This window comes from Ranitomeya imitator, chromosome 4, assembly GCF_032444005.1.
Source record: "Ranitomeya imitator isolate aRanImi1 chromosome 4, aRanImi1.pri, whole genome shotgun sequence".
NCBI classification, from domain to species: Eukaryota; Metazoa; Chordata; class Amphibia; order Anura; family Dendrobatidae; genus Ranitomeya; species Ranitomeya imitator.
Window position 1 is genome coordinate 312,849,429 of NC_091285.1, and position 24,281 is coordinate 312,873,709.

The 24,281-nt window shown below is 42.7% G+C and overlaps 1 protein-coding gene across 5 annotated transcripts in view; it reads left to right on the forward strand.

The window, feature by feature from the left end:
- Positions 1–24,281, forward strand: part of ST7 (suppression of tumorigenicity 7) — a 174,827-nt gene that overhangs the window by 131,218 nt on the left and 19,328 nt on the right. For 3 of the 5 annotated variants that reach the window (XM_069764845.1, XM_069764848.1, XM_069764849.1), the window contains 6 exons: positions 1,131–1,285; positions 4,713–4,810; positions 6,594–6,708; positions 7,314–7,386; positions 10,760–10,862; positions 16,319–16,469. In XM_069764845.1, coding sequence (XP_069620946.1) covers positions 1,131–1,285; positions 4,713–4,810; positions 6,594–6,708; positions 7,314–7,386; positions 10,760–10,862; positions 16,319–16,469 — 695 coding nt within the window. The remainder of the gene's footprint in view (positions 1–1,130; positions 1,286–4,712; positions 4,811–6,593; positions 6,709–7,313; positions 7,387–10,759; positions 10,863–16,318; positions 16,470–24,281) is intronic. The other 2 variants (XM_069764847.1, XM_069764850.1) reach the window with 1 other exon arrangement.

Genomic DNA, 24,281 nt, shown 5'->3' on the forward strand with positions numbered 1-24,281 from the left:
AAGTATTGAAATAAACATACAGCACAAATAAAATCCTTTATTTGAAAAAAAACAAAAGTTTATCATTTATTTAAAAATAAAAAAGCAGTTATACTCGCCTTACGCCTATTTTATTGTTCTATTGAAGCCCATGTCCCCTGTAAAAAAACAAAAAAAAAAAAACCAGAAAATAATAAACAAATACTCACCATACGCCTAATCCACTGATGCCCATGTCCTCTGTGTAAAAAAAAAAAAAAAACATAAACACATGGCCGAAGTGCAGAAAAATCATGCTGTCACACGCCGTAATCCATTTGTCAACATGAACGGTGCCATGATGTGACCGTTCATGCTATAAAGCAGGACACAATGAGGTGCTGCAAGCGCAGTTCACTGTGAGCCGGGACGATGAACTGCAGTGACCTCCATGAGATCACCGTGAGCACCATGAGAAAACTCTTGAGGTGATTTCATTGAGGTCACCGCAGTTCATCATTCTGGCTCACAGTGAAGTGAGCCTGGGAACGGATCTTCAGTGACCGGTGGTAACCGGATGTCAGCGCTTGTCACTTAAGCTAAGCTTGCAGCACCTCATTGATACAGATAAGGGTCTGTACATATTAAGTGGTAGAACCAACATAAAACTTTAAAGGGGTATTCCCATCTACATGCTCCTATCCCAATATTTAATAGGTGTAATAGTGATATTAGCAAATACCTCCAATTAGAAATGTAGTATAGTTTTGTTTTTTTTGTTTTTTTATTCGCCATGACTCTTTACTCATGTGCAGGTGTTGCAGGACTTTGGGTATCCATGGTTACATCCACTGATAAAGTGACAGCTAGTTGCTAGTGGTTGTAACCATGGAAACCGAAGGTCCTGCAATGCCTGCACGTGAGGAAAGACACCATGAATTAAAAAAAAAAAAACTATACTAAATTTCTAATTGGAGTAATTTGCTATTAATAATATTATTATTATTATTATTATTATTATTATTATTATTATTATTATTATTATTATTATTATTATTATTATTATTACTACACCTACTACATATTGGATATAGGGATAGGATCTTGGAGATGAGAATACCCCTTTAATGTAATTGATTTTCTTTCTTTTTTTCTTTTTGTTCTGAGCACAGATGTGCCACGGCATTTATTCTTTTGGCCGAGGAAGAGGCCACGACAATTGTGGAAGCAGAGAAATTATTTAAGCAAGCATTGAAGGCTGGGGAAGGCTGCTACAGACGAAGCCAACAATTACAACACCATGGAACTCAGTATGAAGCACAACACAGTAAGAGCCCCCTGTTACAGTTTCTCTAATATTTGATACACTAACGACTTTGCAGGTTTTCCCACCTACAAAGAATGGAGATGTCTGTAATTTTTATCGTAGGTACACTTCAACGGAGAGAGACAGAATCTGAAAAAAAATCCAGAAATCACATTGTATGATTTTTGCATAATTATTTTGCATTTTGTTGCATGAAATAAATATTTGATCACCTACCAGCAAGAATTCTGGCACTTACAGACCTGTCAGTTTTTCTTTAAGAAGCTCTCTTAAGATACCGTTACACTTAACGATTTACCAACGATCACGACCAGCTATACGACCTGGCCATGATCATTGGCAAGTCGTTGTGTGGTCGCTGGAGACCAACGATGCCGAAGTCCCCGGGTAACCAGGGTAAACATCGGGTTGCTAAGCGCAGGGCCGCGCTTAGTAACCCGATGTTTACCCTGGTTACCATTGTAAAAGTAAAAAAAAAAACACTACATACTTACATTCCTGTCGCGTCCCCCAGCGTCAGCTTCCCTGCACTGTGTAAGCGCTCGCCGGAAAGCAGAGCGGTGACGTCACCGCTGTGCTCTGCTTTACGGCCGGCCGGCGCTGACACTGGGGGGGACGCAGGGAAGCTGACGCTGAGGGACGCGACAGGAATGTAAGTATGTAGTGTTTTTTTTTTTTTTTTTTTTTTTAGTTTTACAATGGTAACCAGGGTAAACATCTGGTTACTAAGCGCGGCCCTGCGCTTAGTAACCTGATGTTTACCCTGGTTACCAGTGAAGACATCGCTGAATCGGCATCACACATGCCGATTCAGCGATGTCAGCGGGTGATCCAGCGACGAAATAAAGTCCTGATATTCCCCAGCGACCAACGATCTCCCAGCAGGGGCCTGATCGTTGGTCGCTGTCACGCATAACGATTTCGTTGCTACGTCACATACGTTATGTGTGACGGTACCATTACTCTTCACTCATTACCTGTATTAAATACACCTGTTTGAACTTGTTACCTGTATGAAAGACGCCTGTTCACACACTCAATCGCAGTCCAACCTCTCCACCATGGCCAAGAACAGCACAAGGCTGAGATGGGCTACAGGACAATAGGCAAGCAGCTTGGTGAGAAGGCAACAACTATTGGCACAATTATTACAAAATGGAAGAAACACAAGATGCCTGTCAATCTTCCTCCGTCTGGGGCTCCATGCGAAATCTTGCCTCGTGGGATAAGGATGATTCTGAGAAAGGTCAGCAATCTTCCCAGAACTACATGGGAGGGCATGGTCATTTACCTGAACAGAGCTGAGACCACAGTCTAAAACATTACCATTAGTAACACACTCTGCTGTCATGGATTAAAATCCTGGAGAGCCTGGAAGGTCCCTCTGTTCACGCCAGCACATGTCCAGGCCCATATGAAGTTCACCAATGACCATCTGGATGATCCAGAGGAGACATGGTATACTGTCATTTGGTCAGATGAGACCAAACTAGAGCTTTTTGGTATTAAATCCACTTGCCGTGTTTGGAGGAAGTAGAAGGATGAGTACAACCCTAAGAACACTATCACAACTGAAGCATGGTGGGGAAAATTCATACTTTAGGGGTGCTTTTCTGCAATGGGGACAAGACGACTGCACCGTATTGGAGAGCCTGGATGATGTCATGTATCGCAAAATTTTGGCTAAAAATCTCCTTCCCTCAGTAAGAGCATTGAAGATGGGTCATGTCTGGGTCTTCCTTCATGACGATGACCCGAAACACACAGCCAGAACACCTAAGAAGTGTCTCCTTAAGAACCTTTTCAAGGTCCTTGAGTGGCCTAGCCAGTCTCCAGACCTGAACCCAATAGAAAATCTTTGGAGGGAGTTAAAACTCAATGTTGCTCAGGGACAGCCCTGAACCCTGAGAAGTGGGCCAAAATCCCTGCTGCAATGTGTGCAAACTTGGTCAAGAACTACAGGAAATGTCTGACCTCTGTAATTGCAAGCAAAGATTTCCATACCAAATATTAAATTCTGTTTTTCTATTGTATCACATACTTATTTCATGCAATAAAATGTAAATAATTATGTAAAAATCATACAATGTTTTTTTTTTTTTTCCCCGATTTTGTCTCACAGTTGAAGTGTACTTAAGATAAAAATTGCAGAGCTCTCCATTCTTTGTAGGTTGGAAAACTTCCAGAATCAGCAGTGTATCAAATTCTTATTTTCCCCATTGTGTATATATAATTTGTGTTGATGTATTAACAGGGAAGGGCCCATTTTTTTCAAGCCATTAACTTAAACAGATAATGTCTTAGCTGATTAGCATGTACTTTAAAATGCACATTGCTGCAATAAAACTGAGTTTTCCCATTCAGAAGAAATTGGCTTATCCCTGATCTATGCCATAAATGTGGGGGGGGGGAGGGGTGCTAATACCATCAGGATGGGAGGTGTTGATGGATCAGCCACTATGTCATCAATGGCCACTGTGTGCCATATGCAACCAGAAAAAAGAGTGGAAATATGGTTTCCCTTTCCTGTCATAGGTGCACGTCCCAGAGGTGACAACAATTTCACCGTGTAGGCATATAGTCTGAGGAGTTGTCCAGGGTTAAGCAAACATAGCTGTCTTTATTTAGAAGCAACTCCACATTTGTCCATGGATTGTCTGGTATTGTAACTCAGCCCCATTTAAGTGGACCATATACAACTTCACGAATACATGTCTGGGATATACTTTTCATTTCCCCAAAGCGTGAAGATTTATAAATAATATAATCACTCTTCTGCTCCGACGTTGTACCAGATTTTGCTGACCAGCTTCAGTGGTGACCTCACAGCTACACATGATCTCTGGAGGCGATCAATGGACTTGGTGGCTTGTTCCATCTACATTGGCATTACCACAGAGTCCTATGTCTGTCTGCAGTGATCACACGCACTTTGGTAGTGATGCCACAGCTGCAGCCTGTCCACACAGACCTGAGCAGATCTGAGGATGTGAAGTAATAGCTCGGTTTATTTTATATATCCGCATGCATTTGGGGTACTAGGTTTATTTTGGACGCTTATGATTCACTTTGATGGAGCTGAGCTGTAGCATCAGACAAATCACTGCACCGATGTGGCTATAGCAAAGCAGTCATGTTTTTTATATTTAATTTTGTAAACCCTTTTAACATAGCTTCCCTACACAATACGGGGGGCATTCCTTACTGCATACAGTGGTTATACGGTGAACTTAATAATAAACTGTAGTAAGTTCCCAGGCCTAAGTGACCCTAGGTATTCAGGGGCTCAGCGTTGTTTCGCCCCGTTTGCCATTCTTCACATTTGATCTGGTCTTGCAGATGACGGTAAAGAAATTAATGTGCATTTACCTCTTGAACATGGGCTTGGTATATACAGTACATCTGAGTTCCACTTTTATTGTTTCAGGACGAGACACTAATGTGTTGGTGTACATTAAAAGAAGGTTAGCTATGTGTGCACGGAAGCTCGGAAGAACAAGGGAAGCCGTTAAAATGATGAGAGATGTAAGTGTGATATATGCCAAGACTTTCTGAAGGGACCATTCCATTAGCCAGTGTTTTGTGCCTAAAGAACGTTTGACGTTTATATACTCGTGTAAAAGCCGAGTTTTTCAGCACTTTTTTTTTTTTTTGTGCTGAAAACACCACCCTCGGCTTATACACGAGTCATTGTCCAGAAAGACAGGAGGGAGGGGGAACAGCGGGTCAGAGGCAGGAGCCGGCAGCTGTGGCTGTAACTGTGCCCGTAGCAAAAGAGAAATGAATGTTCACTGCGCCAGCTTCCAGCACACATCCTACTTAACTTCCCTGTGGGCTCTCGCTGCATCTCCTTCCGGTGCCAGTCTTCCGCTGAGCAATCACGTGTCCCCTGCTCATTAAAATAATGAATATTTACCCCTCTCCACTCCCATAGGCGTGGAGTGAAAATTCATTACCTTAATGAGTGGGGACACGTGATTGCTCAGTGGAAGAGCTGCTGGCGCCAGAACGAGATGCAGGAAGGTAAGTAGGATGTGTGTGTTTTTTTTTTTGTTTTTTTTGTTTTTTTTTAAATATATAGGAACCATGCATACAGGGATGGGAGCCATGCATACTAGGATGGGGAGCCATGCATACAAGGACAGGGATGGGGAGCCATGCATACAAAGACTGGGATGGGGAGCCATGCATACAAGGATGGGAATGGGGAGCCATACATACAACGACGGGGATGAGGACCCATGCATACGGGGACGGGGAGCCATGCATACAAGGATGGGGATGGGGGAGCCATGCGTATGAGGACGGGGAGCCATGCGTATGAGGACGGGGAGCCATGCGTATGAGGACGGGGAGCCATGCGTATGAGGACGGGGAGCCATGCGTATGAGGACGGGGAGCCATGCGTATGAGGACGGGGAGCCATGCGTACGGGGAGCCATGCGTACGAGGATGGGGATGGGGGAGCCATGCGTACGAGGACAGGGAGCCATGCGTATGAGGACGGGGAGCCATGCGTACGGGGAGCCATGCGTACGAGGACGGGGATGGGGAGCCATGCGTACGGGGAGCCATGCGTACGAGGACGGGGATGGGGAGCCATGCGTACGGGGACGGGGAGCCATGCGTACGAGGACGGGGATGGGGAGCCATGCATACGGGGACGGGGAGCCATGCATATCAGAATAGGGATAAGGGGACAATTTATACTCGAGTCAATAAGTTTTCCCAGTTTTTCGTGGTACAATTAGGCGCCTCGGCTTATACTCGGGTCGACTTATACTCGAGTATATACGGTACATTTGGGGCAAAGAGCTTGAATGTAAAAAAGGCATTAGTGCTTTATTGTTTTTTTTTTGTTTTTTTCTTTTACCCAGTAACTTTTTCTACCAGATTTGTGGCTTTAGTATATGACAAAAGCCACAGCGTTTCGCCAGATGTTAAATGACATGCAGCAGTATTTGTTCTGTCCAATCTGTCGGGTTACCTGTGTTGGGGAGAAGTGTCCACATTGGCTTGCTACTGGGATTTCATTTTTGTCTGTATTTTTAAAACTGCACCTAGGAACCAGTTTGTATTCCATGAGCTGATTTGATTTATCGCTATATCAATTCTAAAGTGATAGTATGAAAAAAAATAGTGCATTTATAATTAATGGCCTCCTAATTGTCTATATTTTATAAAATACCCGGCAGATGTTTATCATCATTCTAATTGACTGCAGCATTTCGATGCCTCCGGACCTAATGGAGTTATCCTCAAGTGTGTCACTAAGGCTAGTGTGTTTGTGGTTTCTGATTTCTTCTAGTTAATGAAGGAGTTCCCACTTCTCAGTATGTTCAATATTCATGAGAACTTGTTAGAAGCTTTGCTCGAGCTCCAGGCGTATGCAGACGTACAAGCAGTTTTAGCAAAGTATGATGGTGAGTTCACGTCTCTTACACTCTCATCGTCGTGCACCATGTTTTATGTCTTTTAATTCTCACCATTCAGAAAGTCCCAGAAAAAATTAATTCCATAGATACCTGTATTTGGAAGCTTCCACTTGTTATAATGGCGTGCTTTACTATACTGGATAAATAGAAGGCATTAACCATGCGCACCATTCACCAATAGTCACGCTGGAGTGGTGGAGTCAGTGTCCTGACTGTAACCTCTCTTTTTTTACTTGATTTCCTGCTCAGCAAGCCTGGCATTGACTTTCCATACCCTTAGGGCATTCTTTTGGCAAAGATTTTAACAGGAACGTTTAGAAAGGTATGACTAGGCGTTCTCCATGGTGGTGTTTCCCTTTAATAAAACATGTATAAATCATGAATGCATTGCGTCCCATGTAGTTTTTCTAAATGGGCCAATGACCATTTGTTAGATATATTTTCACCTAATCTAATATTTTATATTAATTACACGTTTACACACAGAATTCGATTTTAATTTTGCGGATTGTGAACCATGGCACGTGCTCTGCATATATGGTACTAGACTTACTTACTTTGTAATTATTCTTGAATTTCTTTTTTGCTTCCAGATATAAGTTTACCTAAATCTGCCACAATATGTTACACAGCTGCATTGCTAAAAGCACGAGCAGTATCAGACAAGTAAGTGTTACACATTGTCATGTTCGTTTTTGTAGAACATCACTGATCCCTCTGTACTGGACAGGAAATTATTTGGAAACAGGAAAATATTATTCCTATATCCCCATCCATTGCAAGGGAACCTGTCATGTCCTGAAACGCTATTTACCTGCAGATCGAGATAATCTACCTGTAAATGGTGTTAAAATAATGTCTGGCAGGCTTACTTAAGCAGCGGCTACAGGGGGAAAACAAATCTTTTATATTCTCCCTGCAGCTGCTCGTTTCCAGGAAATTAGTTGATTTTCTCCCTGTAGTTGCTGTTTCTGTAGGGCAGGTATGATTTTAATGCTCTTTACCTGCAAATTAACCATATACCTGCAGGTAAATGGCATTTCTGGACAAGACTGGTTACCTTTAACACTACTTTGCTAGTCTACATTTATACAGTTGCTTCTGTGAGCTGAGGCTCTGTGATCAGCAGGACCAGCACCAGTGAGGATATTAAACTGATACTAAACTGTGCCCCTTCTTTTAAAACCTACATAGATCAACCTATTTATTAAAATGAAAAGTCATCAGAGTATTCTACAAAGAGATTGCAGCACACTTCCCACACTTCTCTCCATGTTCAGCGTGGGAGCACTATTGTGTGGCTTCTACTAGCCTGGATATAGACTTCTCCAAAGTTCCTGTATTTACTACTAATTGCAATCCTGAGATCCCACTGCAGTAGCTTTGTAGCAAATAATTAGCAAATTAGTTTTTTTTTGTTTTCCAAGAATAAACTTAAAACCAGAGGACAAAGACCGGGTTACCAGTTTTTAAAAAGATAGGTATAGCAATATTGGGATTATTATTCTTATTATTATTATTATTATTATTATACATTTATTTTTTAAGCGCCGTGGAATAAATGGTGCTATAAAATATAGACAAATACATTAAACATGAGCAAAAAACAAGGGACATGGGTACATAAGGAGGGAGGACTCTGCCCGCAAGGGCTCAGTCTGCAGGGGATGGGTGAGGATACACTAGGAGATGGTAGAGCTGATTGTGTGGCAGTTCAGTAAGTTGAGGATCACTGCAGGCTGTAGGCTTGTCTGAAGAGGTTGGTCTTCAGGTTCTTTTTGAAGGTTTCTGTGGTAGGCGAGAGTCTGATGTGTTGTGGTAGAGTGTTCCAGAGTATGGGGGAAGCACGGGAGAAGTCTTGGATGCGGTTGGGGGAAGAAGAGATGAGAGAGGAGTAGAGAGGGATATCTTGAGCATCGGAGGTAGCGTGTAGGTAAGTCCTGGGAGACCATGTCGGAGATGTATAGAGGAGATAGATTGTGGATGACTTTGTACATCATTGTAAGGGTTTTGTACTGGAGTCTCTGGACGATAGGAAGCCAGTGAAGAGATTGGCATAGGGGAGAGGCCGGGGAATAGCGGGAGGACAAGTAGATTAATCAGGCAGCAGAGTGTAGGATGGATTGGGGTGGTGCTAGAGGGGAGGCCATAGAGTAGGAGGTTGCAGTAGTCAAGGCGGGAGATAAGGGCATGCACTAGTGTTTTTGTGGTGTCTCGGTCAAGAAATGCGCGGATCCGGGAAATATTTTAGAGTTTGAGACGGCAGGAGGAGGCAAGGGCTTGGATATGAGGCTTGAAAGAGAGGGCAGAGTCGAGTATCACCCCGAGGCATCGGGCATGTGGGACTGGGGAAAGTGAGCAGCCATTGACATTGATGGATAGGTCTGGTGAAGGGGTAGAGTGAGATGGAGGAAAGATGATGAATTCTGTTTTGTCCATTTTCAGTTTTAGAAAGCGAGCAGAAAAGAAGGCTGAAATAGGATTAAAACATAACTTTTAATATGCTCTTATAGCAAAAGCGTAAAAATCAGACACACCACATATAACAAAACCTGAATGCCATAAACCCAGGTAGTTTATCACAGTAACTTACCAAATATTAACAATACAGCCATGGGGGTTTAAGGAAAAAGAAAACGCACATTATCCCCTTATTACACATATGCCCAAGAGTGGCCAAGGTAATTGCATGTACGGTATATGGATACCCAACAACCTGGAGATAGTGGAAGCCGTGCGTGAGAGAGTTCCATTTCTATGTAGAGGACTATCTGTAAGCAACCACATGGAATTTGAATATGGGGTGTTATACTCACATTTGACATTGTAAGAGCTGCATATAGTGGATCCATGATAGATCAGCATTTTTCTTCTAAACCATTTTCATTGAGTATTTAGAGGTTTTTTTAGATCTATTTATTACAGGGTGTACTCTGCTCTCCCTGATTTAATAGTGAGTATTCTGGCAGTTACCTATGCTATTCTTTTGGTGCATATTACTCACCTGTTGTTTCTGACACTTCACTTGCCCTCAGCCATATATATGCAATTACCTTGGCCCCTCTTGGGCATATGTGTAATAAGGGGATAATGTGTGTTTTCTTTTTCCTTAAACCTTCTTGGCTGTAGTGTTAATATTTAGTAAGTTACTGTGATAAACTACCTGGTTTATGGCATTCAGGTTTTGTTATGTTGTGTGTCTGGTTTTTAACCTTTTGCTATAAGAGCATATTAAGTTATGTTTTAATCCCAATATTGCTATACCTAGCTTTTTAACAAATCCAAATATTCTGATGAAATGTCAATTTTTTTTTTGTATATTTTTTTTCTAAGCAAGAAGGTAAGATAACAACAACATTTTCATGTTTTTATTAATTTCTAGTTTATTCCGATGTTGCTGTAGTTCAGATAATCCAAAGAATGGATAATGGCAGGAAAAACCTATACACAGCAGCTACTCTTGGGCATAGGCCAGGCACAGCCAGTATTGTGAGGCAGCATGCTGTTCAATGTGTGCACTCGTAGAAGTGCAAGTAATTTTTGTTTTCATTCTTTTTGTCCTGTAGATCGACCAGTACCTGCAACATCTCTCCTCCCTACACAGCGACTCCAGCTTGGGAGGGCAGGGGAATGATTGTCACAGCTTTCCCTGTGGTGTCTGCCTGCCAAGTACAGCTCTGGAGTTAGCCGTGAGGTGTGAGGTGAGGAAGAGATTGCATGGTCTGGTTTCTTTCCTATATACTATAGCCATTTCTGTGCCGGTAGTGATCCGCAGAACAGAATAGAGCTACCAACTCCAGCTGCATGGAGCACCATTCTGAGCAGAAAGTGCTAGGAAGCCCTCCATGAAATGACCAGAATGTATACATTGTACTGGTGTGTGATTGTCACTGTCAGACAGGGGGAAATAGAGACTTTAGAAAAGGAAAAGAGTTTTGAACGTGCCTAAACCTATAAATACCACTGTACATTAGACCAAGTGCCATTTCTTGTATAGAGCCTTCTCTTAATTGGTGATACCTGTTTTTGTTCTTTTCAGATTCTCCCCAGAAGCCGCGTCACGGCGAGGGCTCAGCACAGCAGAAATGAATGCTGTAGAAGCAATTCATAGGGCGGTGGAGTTTAATCCACATGTGCCAAAAGTACGTAAATCAATATGGATCATAATGGCTTTAATGTCACAATTCCGGTCCGTTCATAGCATTACTGCAGCCGAAAAGTTACCTACAGTGGGGAAAATAAGTATTTGATGCACTGCCGATTTTGCAAGTTTTCCCACCTACAAAGAAGGGAGAGGTCTGGAACTTTTATCGTAGGCACACTTTGTAGGTGGGAAAACTCGCAAAAGTGTATCAAATACTTATTTTACCCTGTGTCTTAGGCCGGCGTCACACACAGCATATGAAAATACGGTCCGTATATTACGGCCGTAATACGCTGAAAAGTCCCGAAAATAGTGGTCCGTAGCTCCTCCGTAGGCAGGGTGTGTCAGCGTTTTTTTGCGAATGGCATCCTCCGTATGTAATCTGTATGGCAGCCGTAATGCGTGTTTTTATCGCAGGCTTGCAAAACCGACATACGGCTATACAAGGGATCCATGTGTTAAAAATTAAAAAAAACATATATACTGTGTATGTGTGTGTGTGTGTGTGTATATATATATATATATATATATATATATATATATATATATATATATATATTTATTTAGTAGTAGAAAAGGAACAGCACCACGCTTATACTTATCTTCAGGTGCAGGGCCTCAGGCAACCAGTCCCCCGGCCTCAGCTTCCCTGCACTGTGTCAGCGCCGGCCGTAAGGCAGAGCACAGCGGTCACGTAACTGCTCTGCTTTATGGCGGGTGCTTACACAGTGCAGGGAAGCTGAGGCCGGGGGACACGACAGACACCGGAATGTAAGTATGTAGTGTTTTTTTTTTTACATTTACATGGTAACCAGGGTAAACATCGGGTTACGAAGCGCGGCCCTGCGCTTAGTAACCCGATGTTTACCCTGGTTACCCGGGGACTTCGGCATCGTTGGTCGCTGGAGAGCTGTCTGTGTGACAGCTCTCCAGCGACCAAACAGCGACGCTGCAGCGATCGGCATCGTTGTCTATATCGCTGCAGCGTCGCTTAATGTGACGGTACCTTAAGAGAAGTGCTTCCACATGCAGCCATATTGACTGTCTCCTTTCAACTGGCTTTTCTCACTCTGTTGAGTGATTGTGCTGATTAAGTGACAGTTTTACCATCGAAATTATTCTGTCTAGAAAATGACAAATTTGGTTTAGATTTTGGTTGCAGAAACCCCATTCATACTGAGCAGTTATAAAAGACTATGTGGATCTGAAAATCTGCAGCATGCCCTTATGTTGCAGATTTGAAACAAAATTCGCATAACCGTTCTGGCAAAAATTAAGAGACCACCACATCAAAACCCTGTCATGGGCAGCCCAATCCCCAGACCTGAACCCCATTGAAAACCTCTGGAATGTAATCAAGAGGATGATGGATAGTCACAAGCCATCAAACAAAGAAGAACTGCTTACATTTTTGCACCAGAAGCAGTGTGAAAGACTGGCGGAAAGCATGCCAAGACGCATGAAAGCTGTGATTAAAAATCATGGTTACTCAACAAAATATTGATTTATGAACTCTTCCGGAGTTAAAACATTAGTTTTGCATTACTTGAGGTCTGAAAGCCCTGTTTTGTTTTTGTTTTTTTAACCCCTTTACCCCCAAGGGTGGTTTGCACGTTAATGACTGGGCCAATTTTTACAATTCTGACCACTGTCCCTTTGAGGTTATAACTCTGGAACGCTTCAATGGATCCCAGTGATTCTGACAGTGTTTTATTGTGACATATTGTACTTTATGATAGTGGTAAAATTTCTTTGATATTACCTGCGTTTATTTGTGGAATAAACAGAAATTTGGCGAAAATTTTGAAACTTTCCCAATTTTCCAACTTTTAATTTTTAAGCAATTAAATCACAGATATGTCACACAAAATACTTAATAAGTAACATTTCCCACATGTCTACTTTACATCAGCACAATTTTGGAACAAAAATATTTTTTTTGTTAGGGAGTTATAAGGGTTAAAAGTTGACCAGCAATTTCTCATTTTTACAACACCATTTTTTTTAGGGACCACATCTCATTTGAAGTCATTTTGAGGGGTTTATATGATAGAAAATACCCAAGTGTGACACCATTCTAAAAACTTCACCCCTCAAGGTGCTCAAAACCATATTCAAGAGGTTTATTAACCCTTCTGATGCTTCACAGGAATTTTTGGAATGTTTAAATAAAAATGAACATTTAACTTTTTTTCACAAAAAATTTACTTCAGCTCCAGTTTGTTTTATTTTACCAAGGGTAACAGGAGAAAATGGACCCCAAAAGTTGTTGTACAATTTGTCCTGAGTACGCTCATACCCCATATGTGGGGGTAAACCACTGTTTGGGCGCATGGGAGAGCGCGGAAGGGAAGGAGCGCCGTTTGACTTTTCAATGCAAAATTGACAGGAATTGAGATGGGACGCCATGTTGCATTTGGAGAGCCACTGATGTCCCTAAACATTGAAACCCCCCACAAGTGACACCACTTTGAAAAGTAGACCCCCTAAGGAACTCATCTAGAGGTGTGGTGAGCACTTTGACCCACCAAGGGCTTCACAGAAGTTTATAATGCAGAGCTGTAAAAATAAAACAAAAATGTTTTCACACACAAATTATTTTTTAGCCCCCAGTTTTGTATTTTCCCGAGGGTAACAGGAGAAATTGGACCCCAAAAGTGGTTGTCCAATCTGTCCTGAGTACTCTGATACCTCATATGTGGGGGGGAACCACCGTTTGGGCGCATGGGAGGGCTCGGAAGGGAAGGAGCGCCATTTGGAATGCAGACTTAGATGGAATGGTCTGCAGGCGTCACATTGCGTTTGCAGAGCCCCTAATGTACCTAAACAGTAGAAACCCCCCACAAGTGACACCATTTTGGAAAGTAGACCCCCTAAGGAACTCATCTAGATGTGTTGTGAGAGCTTTGAACCCCCAAGTGTTCCACTACAATTTATAACGCAGAGCTGTGCAAATAAAAAATATTTTTTTTTTCCACAAAAATTATTTTTTAGCCCCCGTTTTTGTATTTTTTCCAAGGGTAAAAGGACAACAATATTTAGGGTCCAATTTTTCCTATTTGTCCTGAGTACGCTGATACCCGATATGTGGGGGGGAACCACCGTTTGAGCGCATGGCAGAGCTCGGAAGGGAAGGAGCATCATTTGGAATGCAGATTTAGATGGATTGGTCTGCAGGCATCACATTGCGTTTGCAGAGCCCCTAATGTACCTAAACAGTAGAAACCCCCCACAAGTGACCCCATATTGGAAACTAGACCCCCCAAGGAACTTATCTAGATGTGTTGTGAGAACTTTGAGCACCCAAGTGTTTCACTACAATTTATAACGCAGAGCCGTGAAAATAAAAAATCTTTTTTTTTTCCCACAAAAATTATTTTTTAGCCCCCAGTTTTGTATTTTCCCAAGGGTAACAGGAGAAATTGGACCCCAAAAGGTGTTGTCCAATTTGTCCGGAGTACGCTGATACCCCATATGTTGGGATAAACCCCTGTTTGGGCACATGGGAGAGCTCGGAAGGGAAGGAGCGCTGTTTTACTTTTTCAACGCAGAATTGGCTAGGATTGAGATCGGACGCCATGTCGCGTTTGGAGAGCCCCTGATGTGCCTAAACAGTGGAAACCCCCTAATTATAACTGAAACCCTAATCCCAACGGTAACCATAACCACACCTCTAACCCAGACACAACCCTAATCCCAGCCCTATTTCCAACCGTAAATGTAATCCTAACCCTAACTTTAGCCCCAACCCTAACTGTAGCCTTAACCCTAGCCCTAACCCTAGCCCTAACCTTAGGGAAAAATATAAAAAAATGTATTTATTTCCATTTTCCCATTAACTAAGGGGGTGATGAAGGGGGGGTTTGATATACTATTTATAGCAGATTTTTATGATTGGCAGCCGTCACACACTGAAAGACGCTTTTTATTGCAAAAAAAATTTTTTGCGTTACCACATTTTGAGAGCTATAATTTTTTCATATTTGAGTCCAGAGAGTCATGTGAGGTCTTGTTTTTTGCGGGACGAGTTGATGTTTTTATTGGTAATATTTTCGGGCACGTGACATTTTTTGATCGCTTTTTCCGATTTTTCTGAGGCAGAATGACCAAAAACCAGCTATTCATGAATTTCTTTTGGGGGAAGCGTTTATACCGTTCCGCGTTTGGTAAAATTGATAAAGCATTTTTATTCTTAGGGTCAGTACGATTACAGCGACACCTCATTTATATCATTTTTTATATCTTTTTTTATGTTTTGGTGCTTTTATACGATAAAAACGATTTTATAGAAGAAATAATTAATTTTTGCATCGCTTTATTCTGAGGACTAACTTTTTTATTTTTTCGCTGATGATGCTGTATGGCTGCTCGTTTTTTGCGGGACAAGATGACGTTTTCAGCGGTACCATGGTTATTTATATCTGTCTTTTTGATCGCGTGTTATTCCACTTTTTGTTCGGCGGTATGATAATAAAGCGTTGTTTTTTTGCCTCATTTTTGTTTTTTCTTACGGTGTTTACTGAAGTGGTTAACTAATGGGACAGTTTTATAGGTTGGGTTGTTACGGACGCGGCGATACTAAATGTGTACTTTTATTGTTTTTTTTTTTTTTTTAGATAAAGAAATGTATTTATGGGAATAATATTTTTTCTTAGGAATTATTTTTTTTTTATTTTTTTTTTTTTACACATGTGGAATTTTTTTTTTTTACTTTGTCCCAGAGGGGGACATCACAGATTGCTGATCTGACACCCTCCCTGCAGGACCCGGATGCCGCGGCCATTTTGGATCCGGGCCTGCTGCAGGGAGGATAGGTAAGAGACCCTCGCAGCAACGCGATCTCACAGCTGCGGGGGTCTCAGGGAAGCACGCAGGGAGCCCCCTCCCTGCGCGATGCTTCCCTCTACCGCCGGCACACCGCGATCATGTTTGATCGCGGTGTGCCGGGGGTAATTGTGCCGGGGGCGGTCCGTGACCGCTCCTGGCACATAGTGCCAGATGTCAGCTGTGATAGGCGTGAGCGCGGCCGATCGCGCTGGATGTACTCATCCGTCCTTGGGAAGTAAGGCCCACCCCACATGGACGGAATAGTACGTCCAATGGCAGAAAGGGGTTAAATTTTGACAATTTTTCTTTGACGGGAAAAAATACAAAATGTATTACTTGGAAATTCGGAGCCATGTTGTCAGAAGTCTATAGAATAAAAGAACCATTTACATTTTAATCAAAAATATACCTATGACGAGAAAAATCAGACAAACTGAACATTTTGCAGTGGTCTCTTAATTTTTGCCAGAGCTGTATAGTAAGCCCGACTTTTTTGAAAATGTGTGGTCCAACTTATGATGCCAATATAGAGTACCGACACCTTTCTTGGATTCCATTAATCATTCATGTAACTAATATCTCTTTTACATAGCTCTCTTTATTTATTTTTTGTATTTTGTTTCTTAGTACCTTCTTGAAATGAAAAGTTTAATACTGCCCCCAGAACACATCCTGAAGAGAGGGGACAGTGAAGCAATAGCATACGCTTTCTTTCACCTTCAACACTGGAAAAGGGTCGAGGGAGCTTTAAATCTCTTACATTGTACGTGGGAAGGGAGTAAGTATATTATTCCTTTCTAAATCTTATTATTCTGTAGTTCATGGCATAAAGCAAACTGTAGGTTGTCTGCGAGGCACCACAATATGGATATATGACCCGAAATCTGCCAACTATTACATGTTCTAATGGTAAATCGTGCCTTAGTAAGATTTCACAGATGACCTCCATCGCTGTCAGACATCATTAAACTTCACGTCCTATTCCTTTCTGTAGTGGAAAGCATTAGCCTTTATAAACCATAGTTACCATCCTCTGACGTGCTATCGTTATACAAGACCTCGTGTAGGAAACTACATTGAGTTTTATATAAATGTGTGACTGGCTCTATTCCCCTATATAAATCGGTTATCTCAATCTCCGTACCTGCAATTTCAGGTTATTGTACCTTAGTGCATGTAATCCAACCCCCTGGTTTTCATGTCTGACCATACATTGAGTTTTATATAAATGTGTGACTGGCTCTATTCCCCTATATAAATCGGTTATCTCAATCTCCGTACCTGCAATTTCAGGTTATTGTACCTTAGTGCATGTAATCCAACCCCCTGGTTTTCATGTCTGACCATAAAGAAAGCCTGTTAACTACAACGTGCTGATGCTTTTAAGGCAAACATTGCCTTTATGGAACAATTTCTTTGCATCTTTGCAAGTTTTGCTGGGAAATGGTGCATGGGTGAACCGACTAAAGCGGAGCTTGTCAACCAGTGTAACGTAAAATAACGTGGCACAGCCAGAGTAAGATACCAATTCTTCATTCTCGCTCCTAGTCTGAGTTTTGCCGTATTTGCAGTGCCTGTAGTTTTGAATATCTTTTATTATCAAAGCAAGCAACACAACAAATACCAATCAGAAAAATAATGAATAGGGGTCCAGGCAGTCGCTGTATTAGTATATGCAGATATTATAAGTATTCATTCTGTAAGACACCCCGGTAATCATACAATAAGACTTTGTCTGTTTTAGCCTCCTTCCATAGCATTCTATGTGCTTGGAGCAACGTGAGGGCCTTATCCTAGGGGCATGGCAGCAGGTGGGGTGCTGTGTTGCCTGGGTTCATCATGTAAAGTCTCCCTTTTTGTTGGAAACCCACATAAATGAGGCCGCAATGGTTCTAGGCTTATACTATATCATTTTGATGGCCTTAAATGAACTTTAAATAAACGCAGTCCTCACAGTGAGTATTTGGTGCATGTTTGATAATAGATTCTCTGCACCGATATGCTAAATGTGGTCACTGTTTTTTTTACATGTGTTTTATCGGTTTTTGTTTTTTCAACTGCTTCTTTTTTGCTATGTCATGATTTAAAAGGAACCTGCTAGCAGTTAGACCTTTTAAGATTATAAGAATGGGGTTCCTGCAGCCCCTTTATATCCTCAGACGTGACCCTGTACACCTCCAAATGAGTTGTTTTTTTATAGTTGTCCTGCTTGGTATGTAAACTACACAGTCCGGTCCAATGGGGGTCTCTACATTGTGATCAGCACTGACCCGGTCCTTTCACACAGCCTCTAAGTGGATGACGTCTCTCCGTCATCCACGTTGTGCCCAAAGTCTTGCATCACAAAAACTGGTAACCGGTTTCCTTTAACCTTCGTCAGGCTGCATAATTTTACAACGTTAACAGGCTGCAGAGGTACAATTGTACCTTCATATATATATTTTATAGAAATTTGGCCAATATATTCTGGACCAAAACTGCAGAGATGTCACGAAATTTCAGCCCTCTATGGCTTTTCGAAAAAAAAAAAAGTTATTGCAATTTTAAAACGGAATAGTTACAATTGTACCTACTCAGAATACTTCCAATTATTTAGCTTTGCTAAAACTTTATTGATCTAGGCATGTGTGGATTTCATGCTCTTAGTGCATTTTAGCTGTGAAACACTTAGGCTATGTGCACACGTATTCTAGTCCACTGCGTATTTTTCCGCAGCGGATTTAATAAATCTGCGTTTTTGCTGCAGATTTATCGTGGTTTTTCTGAGGATTTCACTGCGGTTTTACAACTGCGGTTTTCTATAGGAACAGCTGTAAAACCGCTGCCGAATCCGCAGAAAGAAGTGACATGCTGCGGAATGTAAACCGCTGCGTTTCCGCACGTTTTTTTCTGCAGCATGTGCACAGCGTTTTGTTTCCCATAGGTTTGCATTGTAATGTAAACTCGTGGGAAACTGCTGTGCAGCTGCGGATCCGCAGCATTTTCCGCATCGTGTGCACATAGCCTTAAGGCCAGTTTAACACATCCTGATATTTCCAGTACTGGAATAAAAACGGTACCAAAGATGTCAGTGTCCCTGTGTGTAATACTTGTGGCATGCGTGTGACAACCATGTGCCGCATCAGTACCACACACACACCAGCGCCTGAGAAGCAGCGGTACAGTAAGCGCTGTTCTCTGGCGCCGGGTGCTGAAGACGGCGCTCATCATTCCCCCCCTGCTCTGCCAGTGATCAGCGCGAGCAGGGGAGAAGGAGGAGTTATATTCAAGTGAGAAGAATGACAGCAGGCGGCGGCTGATGGGACTTTTACTCCCATCAGCCTACACCAGCTGCCTCTAATAACAGTGAGAGCAGGAGCAGGTGATGGGAGTATTCATCACCCACCGCATGCGCAATAAATAAATAAATAAAAAAAGCTTGGGTTCCCCTGTATTTTCTATAACCAGCCAGGCAAAACTCACAGCTGGGGGCTGCAACTCTCAGCTGTCAGCTTCAGCAAGGCTGGTTATCAAGAATAGAGGGGTCCCCAGGCTGTTTTTTATAATTATTTAAATGGTTTTAAGAAAAAACAACATGGGGTTCTCCCATTTTTGACAACCAGCCAAGCTGAAGCTGACAGATGGTGGCTGATATTCTCCGGCTAGTACGGGGCCATGGATATTGACACCACCCCTGCCCTCCCCCCCTCCAGCCTAAAAGTAACAGCCTCCCAGAAAAGACACATCTATTAGATGCTCCAATTCAGTCCAATTCATTAGATGCTCCGATTACAGTCATGAATATGCGGCTCCACCTCCCATAGGGGTGGAGCCGCATTTTACTGTAAATGAGCGGCCCCACGTGACCGCTCATACAGTAGCAGGTGCGGCCAGGACAGGAAGCAGCGCCAGCCAGCGAGGGAGCCGGGTGAGTATTTTAATAACAGTGGGCGGGCGCACGGGGGTGGGAGGGGGGTGGGGACATGGAGCTATATTTTAAACACGAGAAACAAAAAAAAAAAGTATATTCATATCTTCTCTACAGCAAACGCTGCTGCAGGGAAGATCTGAATGGCGCTTCAACACCAGATGCAGGGGACAGCGCTAAACTTTAGCGCTGTCTCCTGCAGGGTGCGTGTGGTACCCAGTGGGCACACGGGCGGCACACGTGTGCTGCACATGTGCCACACTGATGTGCCACAGAAACGCATGGGCACACGGATAATTCCGGTACCGATTTTTCCGGTACCGTAATTATCTGGACGTGTGAGACTGCCCTTAGAGGCAGCAGGTGTAGTCTGATGGGAGTAATAGACCAGGTGTAGTCTGATGGGAGTAATAGACCATCAGCCGTCTTCTGCTGTCATTGTTCTCACTTGAATATAACTCATCATTCTCCCCTGTTCGTGCTGATTGCCGGCAGAGCAGGGGAGAATGAGCGCAGTCTTCAGCACCCAGCGCTGGGGAACCGCGCTAACTGTAGACTGCTTCTCAGGCACCGGTACGTGTCACATGGATGACATCCCAGTGTGTCATCTGTGCATCTGTGTGCGGGACATTTTGCGGCCTGTGCTGCCAGTAAAAACCAGATACGTCAGTGTGTTTTGCCCATGGACACATGATCCATGGAATCACACTAATGTTCACAGACCCATTCACTTGAATGGGTCTACGTGTGTAAATATCTGCGGTACGTGTGAAAACTGGGTTGGCACACGTACTGGAGACATGGATATGTGAAAGAAGGCCTAAAGAAGCATTTATTTTGTGTTTTTTTTTTTTTTGTTTTGTTTTGTTTTTTTTTCCTGTGGATTTGATCTCATTTAAGTCCATAGAGAATATCCACAAATTAACAAATGAAACTCATTTACTGCACGAGAAATTGATATGTTGCAGATTTCTGAAAAGGTACAAAGAAAGCCACACAGAGGGCATGAGACTTGTCGAAATCCCCTCCAGTTTGCTGGATCTGGAGGATGATGTGCTTTTTAGCCCAAGGAATATAAGCCGCATCAATAATGCCAAATGGTTTTTCTCTGCACTCCAAAGAAAAATATAGATGGCAATCTCCATTCTGCCATATTTCTAACCCCATGTAAATGTGATTGTATTGACCAGAAAGTAATAAGAACGGTTTCCCCATAATTACATGTCTGGGTAACTCGGGACATTACTATTCTACAATTTAACTTTTCATTATTTTCTTCTGATCTGAAAATCTGTCCAAGTAATCTATACTTGTAATTCTGTAAGTGACCACAGCTTTGTGCTCTCGGTATTCTGTCCAGGTGGCAGAATGCCAAGAATAGCCAATGTACCATTTGGCTACATCTAGTCTGCGGCTTTGTAAGTGGCGTAAATGTTGCTTTCAATGGAAGAACAAGGCCGGTGGGGCGTAATAAGTTTAGTGAGCCATGTTACTTGTGAGACTGCCTTGCAGTTTGCAGGATTCACCAGCAGAGGGCAGTTGTACATATTCTTGTGCATTGTACCAGACCTGCCAGGTAGAATTACAGATACAGATACCATAAAGTAATTATATAGTAATTAAATGGTAATATTTGTTTTGTGTTCTCCTGTAGTGTGTCATGTTCTTTATCAAGTCAGTGTAATTGTGCATCTCCTGAGAGGTTGCCTAATTGCAGGTATATTCCATGTAGCCTCCCTGAGGCGTCTCTCCTTTAGGTAGGAACTCCAGACTGAATTGTGGCGTGCTTGTTACATTGTCCATTACCACCTGATTTCCGAAGAAATGATATACGGTAATTAAATATGAGAAAATCCAATGGCAAATACCCTCGTTGCAGGTCCATACCTTGAGAAACCTCGATCACTTAATTTAAAATAAAAAAATAAAGAAATTGTGCAGTTCTATATGCCGCAGATATTTCCTAGCAGCTGCTCTGCAGAAAAATCTTTGTACGTTCCCATATACTGCGCTGTATATTGTTTTTTTCCCTTTTTTGTGCTTATCGTTTTTGTTTTGTTTTTTTTTTTGTTCGCATTTCTTTTCTCCTTTTCAGAGTCATAACTCTTTTTTTCTTTTTTGTTGTTTTATCACCATATTAATGTGACGCCCGAGAGACCGGGGTACCCAGCACCGGACCAATGGGGTCTGTCTCTTGAGGGGGATGTCACGGGTGGCTTGACCCGGTGCTGTGGCCTCAGGCAATGCACAGTGTAAAGGGTATCGTGAGGGAACAGGCACTTACTTGATCAGCAGCAGGTTCTCTCAGCGGTGATGATCCTGATCCTGGATAGATGGCTATTGTCCAAATGAAGGACTGAGGCACTGAAACGTTTAACCAGTTTACTTTAACAAAAAAGGATTTACAACCAGTCCTGTCACCGGAGTCTGTATAGGAACTCTGAGTTACTTTGACCCTGCCGGGGTCTTCGCCTCTTATTGTACGCAATATCTGTGTGGCCCTGCTGCTGTATGTGAACTGGCTGCCGGCCCAATCTGTCCCCTCCGGGTCCTGGTTCGACGGGCAACCCGAGTCCTTTTATCGGCTTACCCCCTTCAGGAGTACCGCTGAACTCTGTGTCTGTTGCTGCGTCCGACCCTAGTGAAGCTGATATCACCTCACGTTTTTCCGGTTGCTGTATTATATGTAATGAATACAGCCACGGATCCGGTATCCGTCTTTGCGCCTGTTCTGGGTAGTGATTAATGCTACCCGGTTCTCACAATGTCCTTTTTCTCTGTCCCTCTTCTCCTCAGGCCTGGAAACCGTCATAGGGCTGTTAGAAATTCAGCTGTATGACCTCTCACTTTCAGCTCCTTAGCCCAACTGCCAGTTCTTCTCTCAGACCAGAATGGATCAAGGGGAGTCTCTGGAGCTCCCCCTTCTGGCCGGAGGAGGTAGTGCAGTCTTGCTATTTTAGTATTTGTATTCAGTGTCAGTAACTATATTTGTGGCAAATACCTCTAGGGGTGCCACATTCCCCCTTAGTTAAGAACAGTACTCCGGGACTGTGGGACGATAACAATAACAATTAATTAAGGGAAATAACAATTAATATGTACAGAGTCTTAAAAATGAAAAGTTACAAAAACCACTCAAGGAAACAAAAATAGAGTTCTGTAAAAAGTCACTTCAAATAGCGTCCATTAATACAGTTCTATCCTTGAAGGTACTAGGAAAGGCACTGCACTTTGTATCCAAGAATTTAGTTCCATTTTTCCAACGGAGTTATCAATATAACGTCTAAAGAAAGCTCAAAAAGAGCAAAAAGCAAAGTTCAAAAAGCAGTCTTTCCGGAGCTTTGATTTAGTGCCTCCGGGCTGATAAAAAGTTCAAGAATATGCAAGAAGTTCATACAGACAAGTCTCCTGTAGGTACTGGGCTGAAACGTTGCAGAATGATAACAATGACTATAGTTTTATAGTTGGTAATCTGCATACCTGGCCGGTAATTGACCCTGGGTACTACGCTGTGATCTACGTAACAGCGGTATCTCTCCATGTGGTGTACTACTGTCTACTGCGGATGTAGTATCTGCCCGCTCTGCTAAAGATAATTCCACGACTATGGAGTTGGCAAGTCCACCGTGAATGGGATCACTCTGATCAGGAATCTGTTCTTCGTGGCCTGGAATCTCCTGTAGTACGGGGTCAGCCTCTTCCTGTCTTGGGACTTCTGGTATTGGGTTCGGTGTTGGGTAAAAGGCCACCATGGGAACCACTACTGCACCATGGTATGTTAGTAGGGTTTTGGGAAAGTCTCCTATACAGGTGTGATACATTTCCTCTTCTTTTTCCTTTACTGGTTGGACCTGCATGGGTTGAATAACTTCTGGTTCTGGCTGGACAACTTCTGTCTCTTTCAATGCTTCCGGACATAATTTAAGATTGTCTCTTGACACTAGTACAGATGATAAGCCCCCGTTTTTGCTAATGAGACACATTTTAGGATTATCCATTCTTGTTGGTAAAACTGTGTAGGGTACGGCTTCCCACTGATTGTCTAGTTTATTGGTTCGACGATTTCTCTTGAGCACTTGGTCACCCGGTCTTAATGGGGTCGCTAGAGCATTCTGGTTGAAAGTTCGCTCTTGTCTTTCTCTAGTTTGCTGAAGGCTTCTTTCCACACTCTCTTGCACTTGGCGATACTGCTTTTGCCGTATGATATCCCAATTGGAGTCTTAAACTTCTGCGTCTGGTTTCAGAATTCCCATTTCTAGATCGATTGGTAATTGGCCGGGTCTTGCACCCATAAGGTAAGCTGGGGTGCAATTGGTGGAACTCACCGGGACATGATTATACAGATCCACCAAGTCAGGCAATTTCTCTGGCCATTGATTCCTTTCTGCCTCAGGTAAAGTCTTTAGTAGTTCTATTACAATATGGTTCATCTTCTCGCATAAGCCGTTTGTTTGTGATAGGCCGCCGTCCGGATCTTTTTGCAACCATACATATTACAGAATTCTCTGAAGATCTCTGATTCAAAGGCTGTACCTTGGTCGGTGAGAACCTGTTCCGGATATCCATGGGGTCTACAAAAGTACGTTTGGAACGCTTTGGCTGCTGTTTTTGCTGTCAGATCTTTTACGGGTACTACTACCAAGAAGCGTGAATAATGGCCCACGATGGTCAAGGCATAGACAT